The sequence below is a fragment of the Macadamia integrifolia genome, chromosome 2, assembly GCF_013358625.1.
Source record: "Macadamia integrifolia cultivar HAES 741 chromosome 2, SCU_Mint_v3, whole genome shotgun sequence".
Taxonomy (NCBI): Eukaryota; Viridiplantae; Streptophyta; class Magnoliopsida; order Proteales; family Proteaceae; genus Macadamia; species Macadamia integrifolia.
The window spans coordinates 1,599,112-1,620,160 of record NC_056558.1 but is presented as its reverse complement, the minus strand read 5'-3'; the positions used below and the strand labels follow the sequence as shown (position 1 = coordinate 1,620,160).

At 37.6% G+C, this 21,049-nt stretch overlaps 1 protein-coding gene across 2 annotated transcripts in view; it reads right to left on the bottom strand.

Moving 5' to 3' along the window:
- Positions 1–9,613: 9,613 nt before the first annotated feature.
- Positions 9,614–21,049, bottom strand: part of LOC122066609 (phosphatidylserine decarboxylase proenzyme 3-like) — a 35,949-nt gene continuing 24,513 nt past the window's right edge. Inside the window, exons 13-21 of one of the 2 annotated variants that reach the window (XM_042630442.1) lie at positions 20,857–20,963; positions 16,760–16,807; positions 16,420–16,566; positions 15,448–15,543; positions 15,263–15,337; positions 15,056–15,148; positions 11,318–11,404; positions 11,187–11,237; positions 9,614–10,168 (exon numbers count right to left, since the gene is read on the bottom strand). In XM_042630442.1, the coding sequence (XP_042486376.1) occupies positions 10,019–10,168; positions 11,187–11,237; positions 11,318–11,404; positions 15,056–15,148; positions 15,263–15,337; positions 15,448–15,543; positions 16,420–16,566; positions 16,760–16,807; positions 20,857–20,963 (854 nt within the window). In that variant the 3' untranslated portion in view covers positions 9,614–10,018. The remainder of the gene's footprint in view (positions 10,169–11,186; positions 11,238–11,317; positions 11,405–15,055; positions 15,149–15,262; positions 15,338–15,447; positions 15,544–16,419; positions 16,567–16,759; positions 16,808–20,856; positions 20,964–21,049) is intronic. The other variant, XM_042630448.1, reaches the window with a different exon arrangement.

The window sequence follows — 21,049 nt, the reverse complement described above, 5'->3', positions numbered from 1 at the left end:
CTGAATTTGCCAGTATCCGGACTTCATACTGAACTTAGAAAATACGCTGGAAGTGTAAAGTCTATTCAGAAGATCCTTCTTATTAGGGATAGGATACCGGATCCATTTAAGAACCTTATTTAAGGGTTTGTAATTTATAACCAATCTGGGTGCACCTCTTTCAATTTCAGCATTATTGTTAACATAGAATGCGGTGCAACTCTAGGGAGACTTCCTTGGTCTAACAAGACCTTTGGCAAGAAGTTTTGAGATTTCCTTTTGACAAGTTTCCCGTAAAAGAGTAGGCATTTGAGCTGCCCTAGCTTTAGTGGGAATCTGGTTTTTAGAAAAGTTATCTTCATATGGAAGAGTAACCATATGAGTTTTCCTAGACCAGAATGCTGTAGGAATATCAGAATAGACTTCCTTTTCAAGTTGAGCTTGGAAGTTTTGAACTTTAACTTGAAAACTAGGATCATCAATTTTTTGTTGTATGCTCTTTTGTTGAATTTCAGAAGATAAAGAGCATATAAATTGTTCGTTGGACTGTACTTGAGCCCTGATTTCATTCACAGTGTGAACCTTGGGAGGCTTGATGAAATGAAAAGTAATAGGGTGATTTTGAATCACAGAGTGAAGACCTACTGCATCAATTTGTAAAGGGTACAGGTGGGATAGAAATGGAGTGCCTAGAAGTACAAATTGAGCAAATCCTTTTACCATTATAAAAGGAGTCTTTAGGCAGTATCCATTACAACAGATAGAAGCAGAAGGGAGTTTATATCCTATCTCCATTCTATATCCGTCAGCAGTAATCAATTTTTGAGTGGTCTTCTCAAAGTATCTAGAAGGGACACATCCTTCATTGATACAATTAATATCTGCGCCTGAATCAATTAAGGCTATAGTTTTAAGGCTAAACTCATGATTAACAACAATGTCAATCATTACATGTCATCTATGAGTTTGAACCTTTTGAATTGTTAAAACTTGAGCATCTTCAGAAGAAACTGCAGCAGGTGATGTAGAGATACTAGCGACTGGTTGAGCTGCTAGTAGATCCTTGAAAGAAGCGTCTTCTGCTTCATGTTGCTCAAAGTTTTGGGAATTATAAAGTTCAAGAATCTGGATTCTTTGTTTAAGATTCTGAACTTCAGTTTTAGTCTCATTGAGGTCCTTTCGGAGTTCCTGAAGCATAGGTTCGCGAGAGAGAGATGAAGCTTTAACTCGATTTATTATAGTTTTGGAACTATAATCTTGAACCTTGGATTGAACAGGAACAGGGCTAGGCCTAGTAGTATCCTTGACTAAGGTTATATACTCTTGTAAGAGTTGAACCTTAGTTGTAGGATCAGTGATTTGATCAATGGTTTTAAGGAGGAATGATTCTTCTGAAGAAAGAACCATCAAACCATTTTCTTTAAGCATAGCCTGAAAAGGGTCACAATTACAATGAGGAGTCTGGGATTTAGACTCAGATGAATCACTATCGAACTCAAGTTGGGCAATATCTTGATCTGACTTGGACTCAGAGTCTGGCTCAGGGTCAGAAGAGCTGTATAGTAAGACTCTTTCAAGATTTTGCTTCTAAGAATCCTCGATTTCTAAAGCATTAATTCTAGCTTTAGTTCGACAGTTATTCTTATAGTGTCCTACTTTTTCACACTTATAACAAACGGGGTTTATTAGAAAAAACGTTTTGAGGACGAGATTTGGAAAAGCGTTTCTTGAAAAAGTGCTTTGGCTTAGTCTTATAATGTTTAGCCTGGTATTTAGGTTTAGAAAACTTAGAGAGTTTCCTATGAGTTTTCTTTGGACCTGAGGGACGAACCTTTTCAAATCCAAATTGTTCACAGAAATCTCCGAGTTCTCGGAATCCAGTTTGTCTCTCTTTAGACAGTTGTTTCTTTAATTTAAGGTCTGTACAGAGTTAAAGACCTTCATTGCATATTTCAGTAGCTAATTCCCCATAGGTATATTGCTCGAAGGGAATAGTGCTATTATGCTTTGCTTTCAGTCGATACCTGACCTTTTGAGCAAATAAGGGAGGTAGACCAGAGAGAAACTTTCCTTTCCATATAAAATTGTTACAATCTTCTCTGGAAAAGACTTTAGCAAAAAAGGCATCTCTATACCATCTATAATGAGATAGTGTAGGACATCAAAGATTCATTAATTGTTCTCCTATTCGATCAACTAGAATTTCAGCTGGTCCAACAAAATGGAGAGTTATAGTGTAAACCAAAGTGTTAACCGCATCTTCTTGGTTAACATAAACAGTTCGTTGGGCATAATTGCCATCAGCTAAGTGTTCAGTTAGCTATTGCAGAACACGAGTTGTAGCACCAATAATCTGCTGTCTAACATCTTCAGACAGATAAAAATCCCATCAACTACGAAGTTGGCCGAAAAAACCGGTTGCTATCATTTTAACAACATCTGAATCAAATGAATGATTAAGCTTTGTAGCTGTAGCATACATCAGTATCTGTTTCAAAAGATTGATGATTTGGTATTCGGACAAACCATCAATATTCCACTCGAAAATAGTATTACCATCGATCAGGAAATTTGCAGGTTCTCCTTCTACTTCGAATTGAAGATCGACAGGAGAAGGTCGAGGGTAATAATAATTTGTAGGAGCGATAGGCATAACTTTACGAGCTCTTCTCATAACTTGATTGAGCTGAGGAAGAGACTCAGAACTTGCTGCCTGGTTAGGTAGCATAGACTGGAATTCTTTCTCTGCAAATTCTATTTCGGAATCTGAAAGGTCAGCAAGAGAAAGAGTTAATGCCTGGTTGTCTTCAAGGTTATCCTTTGTTACTTGGAGGTTTTGGAGTTGAGTAACAATTTCATCAAGAATAGTTGACACTGCTTTCTTCTTGGGAGGAATGTCCAAAGCAGGAGGAGGTTTAAACAAGACAAACTGGTTACTTCTGGGTTGAGAAGTAGAAGGCTCTTCAGTTGGAGTGCTTTTAGGTTGAGAAGCAAAGGTTGGCCAATCAAATTTAGAGGTCGTATGAGACGTAATGGGTTGTAATGAATTTACAGTTGTCTTAATACGATCCGTTTGGCTTCCAATAGACTGAAGACAAAGATTAGTAAAGTTGTTTTGTTCAACAACGTGACTAAGTTGTGTTTCAGTCAGAGGAGCAGAAGTTTGGCTAGAAGTTTTAAGCGGAACTACAGATCTTTGAGCACCTATTTTTAAGGCTTGAAAAGGAGGATGAACAGATTCAATTTCTGTTCCGTCCTTAGAGATATAAGTGGTGGTTATCTTCTTAATCTCACTAACCTGATGAGAGTTAGAGGATCTATTAAGAAGATATAGTTTTAACCACGAGAAAAAGGGAAGATTAATTTGATGAGTTTCCATATGAGAAACCCATTGTTCATGAAGCTCTTGCCGCTTAGAATTAGAAGGATAGTGTTCTTCAAAAATTTTTCTTTTTCCTTCATTCTTAGCAGATCTATATTCTTGAATTAAGAATCTCTTATTAATCTGGAATTGGGGTTCTTCAGTGATATGAAGCATCATGATTCCTGAAGCTTGCATATCAGATGGAGTTGGAGAAGAAGATCCAGTTTCTTGATTAATAGGAGTTTGAGGAGGCTGATATTGAGCCTGGGAGTGGTCTCTTGGGAAAGGACCATAAACAGGCTGATTAACCTGGGAAGGTGTACGATTTGTACCTTGAAGATTAATGATTCCATCATAATTCTCATTCTGAATTCTAGAAGTAGAAGCACGAGAGGGTGCTTGATACTGAGGATAGTCAGAAAAGGAAGAAATTACAGAAGAGGTTGATCTCCTAGAATCATGAGATCTACGGTCAAAAGTAATTTCAACATCACCAGAAGGAAGCTGAGTGATGCATGATGGAGAAGTTCTCATGGGTGGCTGAGGTTGAGCTATAGAGGTTAAGGTCCAAGAGTTAGGAAGGTTTACTTCTGACCATCTGATACATCTAGGCACAAAAACTTGAGATCTTTCAGAGTTTGCCTGAAAATAGACGATTTGACCATTTGGATTTATAACCTTAGCATTGGGGGCACAGGTGGTCATTGCCTTGTAATAGATACGATAAATTATTGTAATATTTTGAGTTCTTGGAAGAATATCGTATCCAAAAGTTCTTAAGGTAATAACAACACCATTTAATATATTTGGATCTGTGAGAGACATTGGAAGATTGGGTCTGCTTTGAAAATAAACAGGTCCTTCACAGAGACTGGTCTCAACAAGACCCATTAGAGATTCATTAAAATTATTCATTCTTGCATCTCTAATGGCAACAAATACTGCACTGTTTAACCCTGGGAGAGTTAAGGGTTTAAGGGCGACCTGTACTAGGCCGATGTGGATAAACTTAAATCCACGTTCTTTATGCCTCTGGATCTGAGAGCTGGTCAAGAGTTGAATTTGCTCTTGATCAGAAGCAAGAGTATGAGTACTTTCGCATGTCTTAATAATATAGTCACTATGAAATACGAAAGTGCCTTTATGGTATACCTCAGATTCAGGTATTCTAGGTATGGTATAATTGTTTATGGCAACTTCTAGGTTGCGAAAAACCACTTCTTCGGTATTGTGGACTGAGTCTTGAGTCCTTCCGGAGGTGCTAGCCTCAGAAGATGAAGATCTTCGAGAACTGGAGCGAAAGTATGAAGCCATGCTATAGAGGTTCGAGTCAATAAGGGTCTCGGGTCAATATATCCTACTGTCAATCCCGCCTACTGTCAATACTAATTCGCCTTCAACGCCTATCTGCGGTAACACGGCTGAGTACGACTTGGGTGTAGGTAGACACGACTTGGGTGTAGGTCTATACGACAAGGGGTGAAACACTACCAACTTAATGGTCCTTACGACTTTGGCACATTTTCTAACTTGGCTCTGATACCATTTACTACCAGAAAACTCCGATCAGAGATTATGCGAGGGAAGCTATAAAACTTTGAAGTTTTCTCTTCTTAGCACAGAGTCTTGCTAATTCAAGGGTTTCTAACCGATGAAGGTTGGAGAAGTGGTCTGGATTTTCAGCAAATAAATGAATATAAAATTCTATATAAGCATAAGAAAGATCAATTAAACTATCAATCCAAGCTATATCTTCCTTTAATTTCTTAACTGCAAGCATAATACATATGAGAAGAAATTTAAACAGAACTGAAGTATACTTACATAAGAGACTTGAATCTTACAGAAGAAGATGGAAGAAAACAACAGTAGATGTACAGAACACAATTTACAGACACTCTAAACTTAAGGCTATGATCTTATTCTTCGGTATTCTTATTCTTTTTTTCGGTGTCTTCCCAAGAGAAGGAGCTTCTCCTTTTATAGATGGCGGACAACAAACTTCAACAAATTGTGGTTGAGAGATGCTGATAGGCCTTGATGGAGATGGCGTCGAATAGGCAATCAATCAATCGAAAGTGAAAGTGGAACATCCTCACGATAAGGTGTTGCTTTGAAAAGATGGTACACCTCATAAGGTGTGTGGTCGATGTCAGAAGCTGATAAGCTTCAGCCGAAAGATACTTTGTTAGTAGTCCAAGTGTGTGATTAGAATTAAGCCACAAAAAAGAGTCTCTGACATTCCACGTGGGTGGGACCCACTGTTTTCCAGAAGAGTCTTAAGTAGGTGAATTGTTAAAGTGTCCACCCGTGACACTCACTATAATTCGCTTATAGTACTGCGTGACGCATGCCAAGACGTCAGTCTGACTCAAGTGGCATTAGGTGTAGAAGCTTGACACCTGGCAAGTATCAGAATGGCGTGTCCAATACACACGGCACTGGGTCAAGGTGCAAAGAGACCTCTTGATCCCTCCCGGGGGTTTTTTTTTTGCTAGGGGGATGAGGAACCGGGCCGTAAGAGAGGCCTGAAAACGCATGGGCTGTCAGCATCGGAAGGAGGAAGAGTGGAAGAGGAGGAAGTCGATGTTGGCGAGGGATCGGCTTGAGGATTAAAGCCGGTAGCAGTAAGAATGCATTCTTGAATCTGCTCATCAGATAAAAAGGGGAGGCGACGCCGAGCAGCCTGAAAGAGGTTAAAAAAGGGCGTCTGACCTGATGGTGAAGCAGATGGGGCCAGAGGTGGATCGGCACCAATACCACGTTTTGGAACAAAGCGGGAAATAGTTAATGGTGAAATGTCAAATTTATCCCACCATTGAACTGAAAGATGTCTCTCCAAATGAGGAACATAATTCCATTCTTCCAAGTCATCAGTAGACATTTGATACCGCCATTGAAGGATCCAGGGTATTTCGTAGAGAATAAAAAATTGAACGAAGAGAGCCCAAGAGTCCAAAGTTGGATTAAAGTCTTGAAACTTGGTAACAGACTGCTGAAGAGCGGGAGGAAGAAGTTCTGTTGGGGGTCCCCAAGTGAAGAACCAATGAAGAAACCAGTTTGGCACACCTAATAAGGTGTGTTGAAGTCGAAACTTCGCAAACCAAGAATGGGTCTCATGATCGTTCTGATATAACAATATCATGTCCCATGCTTTTACATAATCAACATAATCATATGACCTGAGCTTAAGGCCGGTGACATCATGGAATTCGCGTTTGAATGAGGGAGAAGATCCCCATTCGCGATCTCGAATGATGTTAATTATATTGAGCTTTGAATAAACCTGAACATGTGCAGATCTATAGTTGTGCTGAATTTGAGCACTTTGAGTTTCTTCAAGAATTCTTTCATAGAAAAAATGAGTTTTATCACCAGTAGAGAGATGAAGGTGGTCATAGAGGTAGATGCTAGAGATTTCAGAAGGAGAGTGACGAAGATGGATGGTTTCAATGGGAATTACTGGGATAAAATTTGTTGCTATGAAAGGAGAGTTATTGGTTGGCCTTAATGTTGAGGCAAGGGAAGGAGATTGGGAGGATATAGGAGAAGGGTGTTCTTGTAGTTGCCTAGAGGAGGCTGAGGCAACTTCTTTATTGGTGGTGACAGGGACGACAGCTTTTTGCTTAAGGGCCCTGCAAAAATTCGCGAGTTAAAAATCAGGTAAACTGTTAGTACTGCCTTTAATATATTCAATATCAAAATTAAAAACAAAGAGTGACTGCCATCGTGCAAAAATCTGTTTTGAGGCAAGATTTTTGACATATTTTTCAAGAACATCCTTGGCTGCCTTAGAGTCGACTCGAACTAAAAAATGTTGATTTAGAAGATCACTTTCAAATTTGGTTATGCACAAAACAAGTGAAAGAATCTCCTTTTTATTGTTGAATATTTTTGTTGAGTGGAATTCCAAGTACCTAAAGTAAATCGTACTAAGACTTCCGTAGGAAGATTAGGACACTTTTGCTTCAGAATACCACCGTATCCGAATTCAGAGGCATCGGTCTCAACAATTTTAAAACAGTCAGGTCGTGCTAAGCTTAAGCACGGAAGGGTTTTAGCTTTAAGCTTAATTTTTCGGACAGAGTCAATATGTACAGATGTCCATGGTTCAGGCTGATTTTTAAGCCTATTAAACAAAGGTTTGGCGTCCTTTGCTAAATCCTTATAGAATTCAGCAATATAATTAAGGTACCAAAAAACCTTTGAAGTTGGGTCTCATCTGTTATTTCATCGGGAAATCTGTAAGCAAACTGAATGGCTCGTTTTATGGGAATAATAGATCCGAAGGATATATAGTGTCCCAAGAAACAAACATTTGTTTGAAACAATTTTATTTTCATTACAGAAATAACAAGTCCTGCTTGACGAATAACAGAGAAGAACAGATTTAGATGTTTCCAATGTTGAGAAATGTCCTGGGAATAAATAAGGACATCATCAATATACACAATTATAAACTGCGAATATTGATTCAAGATTTGATTCATTATATTTTGGAATTCAGAGGGAGCATTCTTAAGACCGAAAAGCATAACATTCCATTCGTACTGGCCGAATGGGACAACAAAGGCTGTCTTATACCTATCGTTCTCTGCTATCTGAATTTGCCAGTATCAGGACTTCATATCGAACTTAGAAAATACGCTGGAAGCGTAAAGTCTATTCAGAAGATCCTTCTTATTAGGGATAGGATACCGGATCCATTTAAGAACCTTATTTAAGGGTTTGTAATTTATAACCAATCTGGGTGCACCTCTTTCAATTTCAGCATTATTGTTAACATAGAATGCGGTGCAACTCCAGGGAGACTTACTTGGTCTAATAAGACCTTTGGCAAGAAGTTCTGAGATTTCCTTTTGACAAGTTTCCCGTAAAAGGGTAGGCATTTGAGCTGCCCTAGCTTTAGTGGGAATCTGGTTTTCAGAAAAGTTATCTTCATATGGAAGAGTAACCATATGAGTTTTCCTAGACCAGAATGCCGTAGGAATATCAGAACAGACTTCCTTTTCACTATTGTTGGTTTATCCAGGTTTTACTCACTATTGTTGGTTTATCCAAGTTTTAATAAATGTTCTACTAAAATTAAAAAGGAGAGAGTTCTATAAAAGGCAGCATGATTTCTGCCCAAGCACAAGGATCAATCGGAGTGTATGTAAAAACATCAACAGCGACAAGATTTCTGCCTATCAAATGAGGCAAGGCAGTCATTTTACCCTCCCATATATCTTGGCACCCACACTGCCATTACAATTCTTTTTACCTATAAAAAATTCAAGGTGACAGGTGGAGCGACAGAGGTGGAGCCATCCTCTGGTTCTATTCTGCTGGTCTTATCTGCTGACTGGCACAAAAACTTTAGTTACAGGCAGGGTTTAGTTTGGGTCCAATTTTTGTCCAGCTAGTATCAAAATAAAGCCAAGGAAGCAAAACAACTCTTCTTGTCATTAATAATTGGAAACTATGGTGTCCCTGTAGTGATTCAACAGTACAGAATCTACTGATTAGTCTACTAGGCATATCAAGTGACACAAGTGCATCACACTCTCCATCTAATCCAAGGAACCTGATTCTTTTTCTCTCCAAAATAGTTATATTAAGGCATCAGATCAAAGGGCAACCCAATCAAGCAGGAGAAACAAAGAAGCTAGAGGTAGGACACTGGTATAGTATGTGATGATATGGCAAATTATCTACTATAAATTGTCCAAAGATGACTTTAATACCAATATTGGGGTTCCAAAAGCTTCTACGGAGATCCTTGGAATTCTGAAATCTTAAGTCAGGAAAATGACATTATTCCATTCTTCATCCCAATTGGTCAAAGGCAGTTCGCTGGTTTGCACTTTGCAGTAGGGTCTGGTGAAGGGTACATAGCACTTGCAAATCATTGGACAGGATGTGCACTTTTTTTTAATTAAATATCATTGTCGCTTGTTTTCTGGCACAAAACATCAAATCCATCGTCCCAGATTCGTTCATCACATTTCTCGTTCGAAGAGAAAATGGATATAATAGATAAGAAGAAAAGACATTCTCCCAGTAAATGTTATATCATTTCAAGATCAATATAATGTTTCTGATCCAAGTACTAGAATTTTTTTTTTTTCCAAATCCACTTCAGAAAAAGAGAAGGCAAAACTTCCATTGTTTAGATACAGAGAAGTTGGATCAAAATACAAACAAGTAAACGCATCCAATATTTATAAGTCAAGAGAATATAACTAAAGTAGAAAACAAGATGTCACATAACTTGAATAATGAATACAATTGGATGACAACCAGCATTCTTCATTAAATATTTGGCATTCATTAATACATAATACGGGTTAACTAATCACAACTAAATAATCCAACAGATTCTAAACAACTAAACTACTAACAACCCATAGCCTAATTCAAGAAGCTAGACCAATACACAACCCATGTTGCCTGTCTCCATACAACATGCCTATGTGACGTAAAAGAAAAGAGACCCATAAGAGAAATGTATTCTATATTTAGGGAAAGTGCATGAACTATACTAGGAATTTTAAGATAAGTTACTATTCCTTTTTGCAGCTTTCAATAGTAGCAAATTGACCATGTATGTTACATATTGAAAATGCATAAATTTGATCCGCAGGCTCATCAACATTCAAACACCCTCAGGTGGGACCAAAGAAATGCCAACTCTTAAGCACCTAAAACACACTTTTCCATATTTGGCAAGTCGTTAACTGCTCGCTTCTTTCTGGAGACACCCAATTGCATCCCGACAGAAACTAATGTTTCCAGCGATCTTGCACTGTTCAAAAGAAGGTCCTCATCTATATCTATTGCATCCTACAAAATATCACAGATAGAAGTGAATGTAATTAATCAGTTGGTTCCCATAATCAGTTCCTACATGCTCCCAAGCGATGCAACTGTGAACTGTCCTAGACAAAAATCAGATTTCTATAAATAATTTCAAAGTTAAGATCTAAAGGAACATTTATGCAAGGCTAAAATTTCTGCGAACATGTCCAGAAAGGTTTCTGTTCATGAGTACATTTTGACCCCTTTCTATTTCCCACATTGCCACTTGGTGCCCAAATTTTGTGAACTAAGTAGTCCAAATCAGCCTTGACTATGTGGTAATTTCAGAAAAAAATTGCTATTTATGTGGCAGAATCAACAGATGATTTTTCATCAAGATTTGGGTGGCTAATGACACAACAGAAAAGTTTCTATACACACATGATTATGCCTGAAAATTTGACAGATGGCCAATCCACATGGTTCCCTATCTATCCAATGATTAGATTAGCCATATCAGCTGTCTACTAGATGATGGGATGAATATACAAAGCGAGAAAATTCACTAGATTGTGAACCATATGATTGAGATAGGTCACAAAATTTGGCAAGTAAACAATCTAAGGGTGTTATATCTATCAACAAAACGATTGGCCACATCTGCCCTACACATGGCAGAATCACGGTGTTCATCAAGAGAAACCTCTCTAGATGTGATTATCTGGAGAAACTGTGACCTTTACATGATAATAATCAAGTACAGAAACCAAAGAATATGGAACGTTATTGTTACAAAAAAGACAAGAGAAAGCTTAGGACCTGAGAGTTCCTGTTTGATACTATGGTATTTCTTAAATTAGAAAATACCAATAAAAAAAAGAAGCGTCCACAGACAGGTTAAGCAATTCAACATTTGAGTGAAGCACCAATATTTCACAACAGAACTTTCCTCCCCCCCCCTCCCCCCTCCCCTCCCCCCTCCCCCCTCTTTTAAATAGGAATCCCGGTTAAGAGAACCAATGGGTACTGAATTTTTTTCTTTTTGATAAGTAATGCTACTAACCTTTTCAAATACGCAAACCACAGTGCTTCCTCCAAATGAGAAATAACCGAACTGTCAAATTGGGTTCAAGGAAGAAAGTCAGATACCCCAAAGTCCATGATTCCACCACAAACAAGTTAGTGACAAGATACCTCTTCTCCCTTCTGAACAAGGTCACCTTCCTTCTTCAAGAATGTGATGCTGCCCACCATTGTTGCTCCAATTGCGATAAATACCACCTGCAAGAAAAAACATTTCTCTATGATACAGCACTGTACAATTGATTAGGGTTTCTTTCAAGCTGTGGCATATGGTGCCTGCACATTGACTTTGTAACCATTGTCATGCAAGTGTCTTCAGTACATAATGTCTTTAAATCTAATTTTCTGATTGAAAGTGTACTGTCCAATTAATCAAGAGTAGTCCAATGCACAAGGCTCCTACTACTGCTGGGTCTGGGAGGGGCAAATGTACGCAGCCTTAACCCCCTGCTTCGCAGGAGAGGCTGTTTCCAAGTTTTGAACCTATGATCAACATGTTGCAATAGTGCAACTTAACCGTTGCGCCACAAGCTCGCCCACTAGCACTGTCCAACTGATTATGGCCCAAAAATTTTAAATTGGTTTATGGAAACAGGCATATTGTTTCCATGAGAGAAGAATATCTTCCTAAAATAAAAATAGATAGAAAACAAAGAATAACAAGCATAATTAGGCAGATGGAGTAATCTAAATGTTTCCTCTTTTCTGACTGAGACATGTGAATTTCCTCCTATAAGTCTGTAACAATGTGGAAATATGAAGTAGCAAATGGTAGTCCTATATCAGGGGCCACCTAGTGTATATCTACTATATTGAGAGTTTGAGACAACCACAAACATTAAGCATCCAGCAAATTGTGATGTTGCATCGAGATTGAGCTTACTGTGCCAATGTAAAAGACGTAGAAATCTAGAATCTTTTTTACTCATACATATTGGAAATAAGTGAAATAACCTAGAGGGGGATGAATATGTAATGCTAGTGGATTTTAAAAACTCTTTGGACTTAAAGTCCCCAATATGTGATTGTAAATAGAAATACGGAATATAAATAAAATAAGCACAATCACACAACACCAGAATTCATAGTGGTTCGACTTAATCTGAGTCTAGTCCACTCCCTACAAGTTCCACTTGTAAGGAATTTCAATTTCACTAATTCTTCCCTTTCAGTACAGTAGCTAGGGAGGAAAACCTTTACAAACTCTTTTAAGAATAAGAAGATCCGTACAATCTCTTTACAGAATGAGAGGTCCTCCAAAATCTCTTTCAAGGATAAGAGGGTCCTTACAATCTCTTTCAAGGATGAGAGAATCCTTACAATCTCTTAAGGATGAGAGGGCCATGCACACTTGTCTAAGTACGGTTTACATCAATGTGTAAACAAGGTGTCTAATTCTAGAGTTAACCCAACTATTGGACAAAAAAAAATTTTAAGTGGAATAGAAAGGTTTAAAGTTATCTCTTGTGGTGTGTAAATGAAATGCAATGATATAAAAAAATGCATATTTGACGTCTTCTTAATGCTTGCAATGTAAATGCCAAGATGTAGAGGAAGACTTATAGAGAACCTTGAATTCTTCTTGAATGAAAAAATGAAGAACTTGAACTCAAGAGATGGTATAGACCAATCTCACTTCTAATGCTTAAATAATGCTCCTTCAAAGTTAGGGTTAATTGTTTCTTAATGAGTAGCATTAGAGATATTTATAGGTGAGATTAGGGATGAAAAATAGGCAATAAATCTCACTCAAACGGTCACTTTTTGGGTCTATAGGTTGAACGCCATAGGTAGCCGGTCCACCTCTGAAGAGCCGTTGGACAAAAACTAGCCTTTAGAGCCAATTGTAAAACAGCCGGTTTGGCTCCGGTCGACCGGACACATCAACTGGACAGGTATCGACTGACTGGGGCTTTCAGCCGGTCGACCGCCCATAGGCTCGGTCACTCCCATATTTGACAGGGTTTGTGAGAACTGACCTTTCGTCAGTATTTTGGCTGTAACTATCTCATCTGACATCGGATTGGCCTGATTCCAAGTGCGTTGGATTCGTAACTCGAATCTCTACAACTTCCATGAAGGGACCATCTTCTGATACCTATTTTAAGGTTGACCAAAATGCCCCTTGAATGAGGTCATTGCTGAGATTTCTCAGAAATTTCCTAAATCAGGTTATTCGTAACCATTTTAGGTCTTAGCCCTTGGTCATAGGTGCTTCCTAAGGTTATTGTAAGTTAATAAGATCTAATGGATGCAATATGTAATGCATGCTTATGAAATGCAGTGTAATGCTTGTGTATGGTGTGTGCACTATTATGTTGAGCTAAGATCTTCAAAGCTTCTATCAAACTTCTTGCAAATGGTCTTCGGTATTCTTCTTGTATTGCTTGATGTTTGGAATATCTTCAAGTCTTGATAATTTGAGACCGTAATACTTTGAAGTACTTTCTTCAAGCTTTGGAGGCTTCATACTCCTGCTCTCTCTTGAGCTTTACTTCTTTACTTGGGCTTCTATTTTCACCATTTGATGACTTTGATCTTCATTTCTTCCTTTCATTCATCAAATTCAATCTTTGATATGAAATCTCTACAAAACAATACTTGAAGGTAAATTGTAAAATACCTTCATATGTTTGTTATCATCAAAACCAACTATAGGACTATGGGCATATCCCTAACAATAAGATAATAGAAATCAGCTGTAGATAAATGATACAAATAAAGGGCATCTGAAACAATTCAAAGGATCAATATAAGATCTTCACCAAAGTAGCATGGGATTTCATTTTCCGAAGGAAGGCCATTTTCTTTGTTTTTGTACTTTAACCACAAGGACTATGAGAGCCAAGACAGAAGAGAAATATAAGCAAGTAGAACTACATGCTCTAAAAATCATGAGCACCCATTATGCATCCAATGATAGGGTTGTCAAAACCAATACGATGATAAACTCATGGCAGAACCAACCACATGGCATTCTGAAACTCATAGATGAACATTGTCAATGCCAGAAATGGAAATCATGTGTCAAACACACTTTCCATAAGAAAAGCTGAAACTTTGGTTTGAATGTGGCAAGGTTGTCAACAGGTCGGATTTGAGAACTTTTTATAGAATGTACACATACCCTATGGACAAAAACTAAAGAGAAAATATTGACATGTACTTTTTTAGGGCTACAGTTTCCTGGACATCCCGCTTAGGAAGCCATTCCTGTATGACCTTGATATCTGCCATGTGGCAATCAGATGGGCTCCCAATTTTGTGGACAGGTAGGGTCCAAAAATAGATGGGAAGGAATACAATTTAATTTGGCTCTAAAATTTGACACATCTTCCTTCCACATTGCATAATTTGGCAGACCACATAAGGCCTTTCTATATGGGCCGTACAAAGAACCTATTATCTTTTGTCAATGCATACATTATACATGTAGATGTGATTCTAATGGAGTTTAGTCATATCATAGTTATCAAAGCGTCTAGGCGACCAAAGGCGTTGGAGGGGGCTCGGATGAAAGGCGAAACAAACAAGGCAACCAAGGCGCCCAAAGCGGCCAAGAGGCCTACACGCCAAGGTGACACCTTGACAACTATGAGTCATATGATAGGATTGGACCAATCTCCAACTCATAACCTGACTTGATGCAATTACTAATGGTATCACCATTTTTAAAATCAGATCGTATCAGGACCTTACCCGAATCCTATAGTTGATTTGGATTGGATTCGGGTTAAATTCAAATAGAATGACAGCCCTTATTGCTGACAATGTTAATAAAATTGACCTATATCCTTTGCATGTGGCAAGAGCCAAAAACAAAAATCATAGTAGTAAGAACCTGCACACCTTTCCAAACTCTTCAGTTGAAATAACAGATACCACTCGCTTATTCTCAGTGAAGACATTGCAATATTTACTATTCACAGCAATTGGATTCACCTAGAACAAGGAAATGAAAGAAGTCATGGAACTTTCTCAAATAAAAAAGGGCAACAGGGAACTTTATGACTGCTCGTAAATTATAAAATGCAATTAAAATCTAGTTGCACAGACCGTATACAAGCATCCTGGAATTGCAACAAATCGTTCAATGGTTCCAGAGACTGGGAAATGGAACCGATGATAGTCCTGCAAAATTTAAGTAAGATCAAATTACTTGGAAAAAAAAAAACCCCAGCAGTCCAATCCTTAAGAAGCCAAATCAAACTTAAGGAATGGAGATGAAACCTAACGAATACCTGTGGTGCCAATCGAAATATCACCAAAGTGCCATTAACGAAAGTAGTGGAGCAGACGTCATTTCCTAGAAGACCTTGAATCGAAAATTTACGACCCTGACAACAGAATAAGTGCCTGGGAGATAAGGAACTATCTAATTTATTGAAGTTCAATTAAAAAGCTCTAGGAGTTTCAGGGAATTCCGTTTATGAGAATCAGGACCTTCTAGTGGTTCTAAGCTGAGCATGGGGGATATATGTGCTCCAGCTTGAGGGGAAGTGTTAAATAGTATAGCTAAGTTGCAGGGATTTCTGTCATTGTCTTTCCAACTTAAGTTATATATATATTATATTTGCTCCAGGCTCACAGTAGGCTATTCTGAATCCTACCATGAAATCCAGGGTTGACTTATACCCTTCTTTCATCTTCCTTCTTGTGTCATAGGTGCTGATCTCCTGGTTCTTGCATTATACAGAAACAATTGTTCAGTCCACTATTATATATTGGATTGAGTTTCAAGCTTCCAGGCCATGAGTCCGAAACCAATATTGCCTCTAGACGTTTATTAAAAAAAAGTAAGTATCAGATTCTATACAATATTTGCATGATATTTCAACATGAGATCAACTTTCTACTGCATTACATAAAGAGATAAATATTTAAATTCAATAAAAACAAAGACGACAATATTCATGAGAATGAACTATGTTTTCTACTTTTCTTTTGAAGATTGGGAGTGTGTTCAGATGGCGTATATAAGCTTGCTCAATGGTGCTTATAGCCCAAGAACTTGGGTCAGCTACAGAAATCATGCTCTACCAGGTGTATATTAGATTAGTAGACAAACATTGCTTTGGACCATTTATTCTCAAAATGTAATAGCAATTTTGTCATAAAGGAGGTAAGACCAGATTCTCCCCCACCCCCCAACCCCCACCCCCCCCAAAAAAAAAAAAAAAAAAGTAGCAAGGCTGAAAAAAGGTAGAACTGACCTTGATCCAAAATCTCAGACTATCTTCAATTGATTTAAATGCCATCAGACGGCTATCAGCAGCACAAACAGCAATATCATCACGTTCCTTGTAGGCAATGGGTCTTGCATCGGGCTTTAACTCTCTCACAAAAAATTCATTAAATGTCTGCATATTAAATGTTGAATATTTTTTCATTTTTCTGTGATCAAATGTCAACATATATGAGAAAAATGATACAATTCCAGGTGACAATTAAAATAGATCATAAGAGGGGGTTTTTTTTTTTTTTTTTTTTTTTTTTTTTTTTTTTTTTTTGGGAATAATCAGTTTAACCACTGGTAACCTTTTAAAGGATTACCTTAAACTGATCTATAGTGTACTTGACATCAGCCATATTGATTTGATCCTGTGACAGCTCAATTGAAAAAAGAGGGATAAGAAGCATTAAGAGACTGTAGATGCATGTAGAATGTACAAATACAAATATTAATAGGCATGTGAATACAACTCAAGATGATAAGCCTCTTCCAATTATATGGGGTCAAAGGGCATGCACATAAAATTCCTATGTAGGACTAAATGGGTTAGGCTGGCTATATATATATATATATATATATTTAGCTCAACGACTGAATTCTAGAGTTTCTTACATATGTAGCAACAACAATAACTAGAAGAATCCCACCTAAATGGGGTCGGCTACATGGATCCTTGCCCTCCAATCAGAGTTCTATTCGAGGTCATACTTATGATAAGACCTTAACTATGCATGAATTTCCTCACTACTTCTCATGTGGTCACTTTAGGCCTGCCCCCTAACTCTTTTAGTTCTTTATCTGAATCAGATCACTCCTTACTAGTGCATCCCAATGCCTCTATTGAACATGGCCATGCCACCTCAAACGAATTTCTCAGAGCTTATAATGAATCGGGGCAACTCTCAAATCAGCTCTAATATGTTCATTCTTTACTTTATCCTTCATAGTTTTGCCACACATCCATCTCAACACTCCAGATGCACCTCTCCACTTCATCCAATCCCACTTTAATTCTTTGTGAAACATCATCCTCTATATCACCTTCTTTATTTATGGTTGACCCCAAATTTCTAAAATAATCTCTTTGCGGTATCTCTCTCTACTTATCTTAAAATCTCTTGAATCCAAGCATGATCACCATAATTCCAAGTTAGCGTTAATACCTACTTTTCTATCATCCACAAAAATAATATCATCAGTAAAGAGTATACCCCAAGAAACCTCATCTTGAATGTTCCTGATTAAATCATCCATGATAAGCGCAAACAAATAAGAGCTTAAAGCTGATCTTTGACATTGGCCAATTATAAGTGGAAATTCATTGTATAACCTCCCATGGTTCTCACACTAGTCACCATGCCCTCATACATATCTTTAATTATATCGACATATTTACTTGACCCCTTTCTTCCCCTTTCTGTTCTCCAATACATGTCAGCTTAACTCTCTAGAGACTCTATCATAGGCTTTTTTCTAGGTCAATAACGACCATATGGAGCACATTCTTGCAAGCTCTACATCTTTCAATAAGCTTCCCAAGTAAATAGTTTCTAGCATGGATCTACCTGGCATAAAACCAAATTGGTTCTCCGAGACAATAGTTTCTTTTCTCAGGTTCTCTTAAACAATTATACAAAGATTTATTCCAACTACTTTTGGGGGTCAATTACATGACTCATGTACTGCAATTGCTCTCTGTGTAGGCTTATCTTCTATTAGATACTAACCAAGGTTCTAAATCTTGGGTTTCGACCTTGAACGAAACCGAAATATGGGTCAAAACCTTCGAACTTTCGGGGAAACTAGGTACTTTTTCTGGGCTGTGGAAACCTAGGTTTCAACCTCGAAGAAGTTTTTATTTTTATTTTCTATATGCAGCCTATTTTTAGCCTTTTAAAACCTAATCCATGAACTATTTCAGAAAATAACACCAAAATGGTATTTGTGATGTTGACCCAAGTTTGCTAGTGTACGTTGAATGATGTTGTACACTAGTCTTGTTAATTTGTTATAAATACTAAGTTTATATTTAACTTACATACTCGAAATGTAAATAAGCTATTAAAACAATCAAAACATACTTTAGAATCGAACTACAATGAATCATGTAAGGTGATAGAGATACAACTCTCACCACTCAATTTTAGGCCGAGTTTCTAGGAGGCTCTAATGCACAAGTTGCGTACCACTGCAGATGTCGTAGCCACTCTAGATGCAACATATATGAGTCCCATGATATATTTTTGTTCTAATTATTTTGAAAGTCCATCACTGCCTGCCTATAAGCCCCATCATCAACATTTTGAAGGTATCCCAACCTAGGGAATGGCTCAATGAGATTGAAAGGATGTGGAGGTGGCACACATGATCTGTTCACAAAAGATGACCCACCACTTGAACCACCACCATGTCCAAAAAATGGTTTGGGGGAAAAATGGGTTTACCTTGAAGCTTGGTTGAAATGCAAGATAGTAGAAGAAATTTGCAAGAACTTGAGGCAAATTTGAAGTTTTGTGGCCATATTCCCTCTTCCTTAGTCTAAACCCACAAAATTGGTTCTATCAAAATATGGGAAACAGAGTATGTTTCCCACGAAATAAATGACTTTATATAGCATTGGTTGGACCAATTTGGTTGAACCATGCGAAACATGGGAAATTTTCTCGAAACCAATTACATTTTAGTTTCAACCAATGGTTTTATTTTGACCCTCTGCCAAACTTGGAAATTTTGAGGTGATTTAGAACCATGATCTTAGCCACTCATTTATTTATTCTTACATCTATTATCTAGAAAGATTGTGAATTAGCTATGCAATGGGTCAGGATCTGAGCATTTAATTTCTACAACTTTAGCATCCTAAAACGTGGCATGTGTTATTTGGTCACCCAAAGAAGATGAAGCGATATGAAAAACTAGCCAAAACAAAGTACAACATAACAGTTCTCCATGTCACAAATCATGCAACAGAGGTAATATATCTGCATAAGCCATAAAGGTATTCTCAGGATATTTTAAATTAGAACAAGAAAAATGTGATGACTGATACTAGTTAGTCCTACAAGTACCTGCAATACAGGGACTTGAGATGATACCTGGTGTCAATATTTCTTATAGCATACTGTGTTAACTCACTTGCAAGTTGTGCTGATGAGATAGGTTGGAAGGGCTATGGTGGTTGAGCTAAACATCATTGACCTGCACTATTTCAGTATACAATTTTGTATGATCAATAAAATCTAACTGTTTATTTGTGCAAGAACCATCTGAAATTTAAGCACAGCTTGATCCAAAATTCACAGTTTGAGGACAATTCTAAACCGCACTAAGAGTAACCTCATCTCTGTAAGGTAAGAAATACTAGATCCAAGACACTTAGCTCATCCAGGCTGATTAACATCATCTAGAACCTTCCTAAAATACCTGTAACCAACTTGCTTGAGTGAGATCTTTTTACCACTCCCCAATTCCATTAGTGTATGAACTTACCAATTTACCCTAAAGCAGATAATCTGAGTAATAGATTTTCCTCACAAGGAGTCCCCAATTTCAGATTTGCATGATCAATAAAATCTAATTGTTTATTTGTGCAAGAACTATCTGAAATTTAAGCACGGCTTGATCCAAAATTCACAGTTTGAGGACAATTCTAAACTGCACTAAGAGTAACCTCATCTCTATATCAGATCTATGGAAGGTAAGAAATACTATATCCAAGACACTTAGCTCATCCAGGCTGATTAACATCATCTAGAACCTTCCTAAAATACCTGTAACCAACTTGCTTGAGTGAGATCTTTTTACCACTCCCCAATTCCATTAGTTTATGAACTTACCAATTTACCCTAAAGTAGATAATCTGAGTAATAGATTTTCCTCACAAGGAGTCCCCAATTTCAGATTTGTATGATCAATAAAATCTAATTGTTTATTTGTGCAAGAAATATCTGAAATTTAAGCACGGCTTGATCCAAAATTCACAGTTTGAGGACAATTCTAAACTGAACTAAGAGTAACCTCATCCCTATATCAGATCTATGGAAGGTAAGAAATCCTAGATCCAAGACACTTAGCTCATCCAGGCTGATTAACATCATCCAGAACCTTCTACCTGTAACCAACTTGCTTGAGTGAGATCTTTTTACCTCTCCCCAATTCCATTAGTGTATGAACTAACCAATTTACCCTAAAGTAGATATTCTGAGTCATAGATTTGCCTCACAAGAAGTCCCCAATTTCAGAGGAAATGAATTAAAGACCCCATTTAACTACGTGATGTACTGTGCTGCATACTTTATAAAGGGTTTTACTGAGAAGTTAGAACTTTATAGTAGCATCAAAATATGCCAACAAAGAGAAGGAAAAAAAAAAAGGAAAAAAATGGATCTCAATGCTCTTATTTTGCAAGGAATGTTACCCATGCCTTGAAAAATTCAATAAACTTTGGAATCTCTTCAGCAGATTCAACTGAGTTCATTCGTCGCCCTTGTTTCTCAGAGATGCTCTGCAAGAGGTCTTTTGCTCCTGCAGACAGATAAGAAGAAATTTGCATCTTAGAAAACAAGACAATAAAAAGAATCAGTTACCATTAACTTTTCACCCCCCCCCCC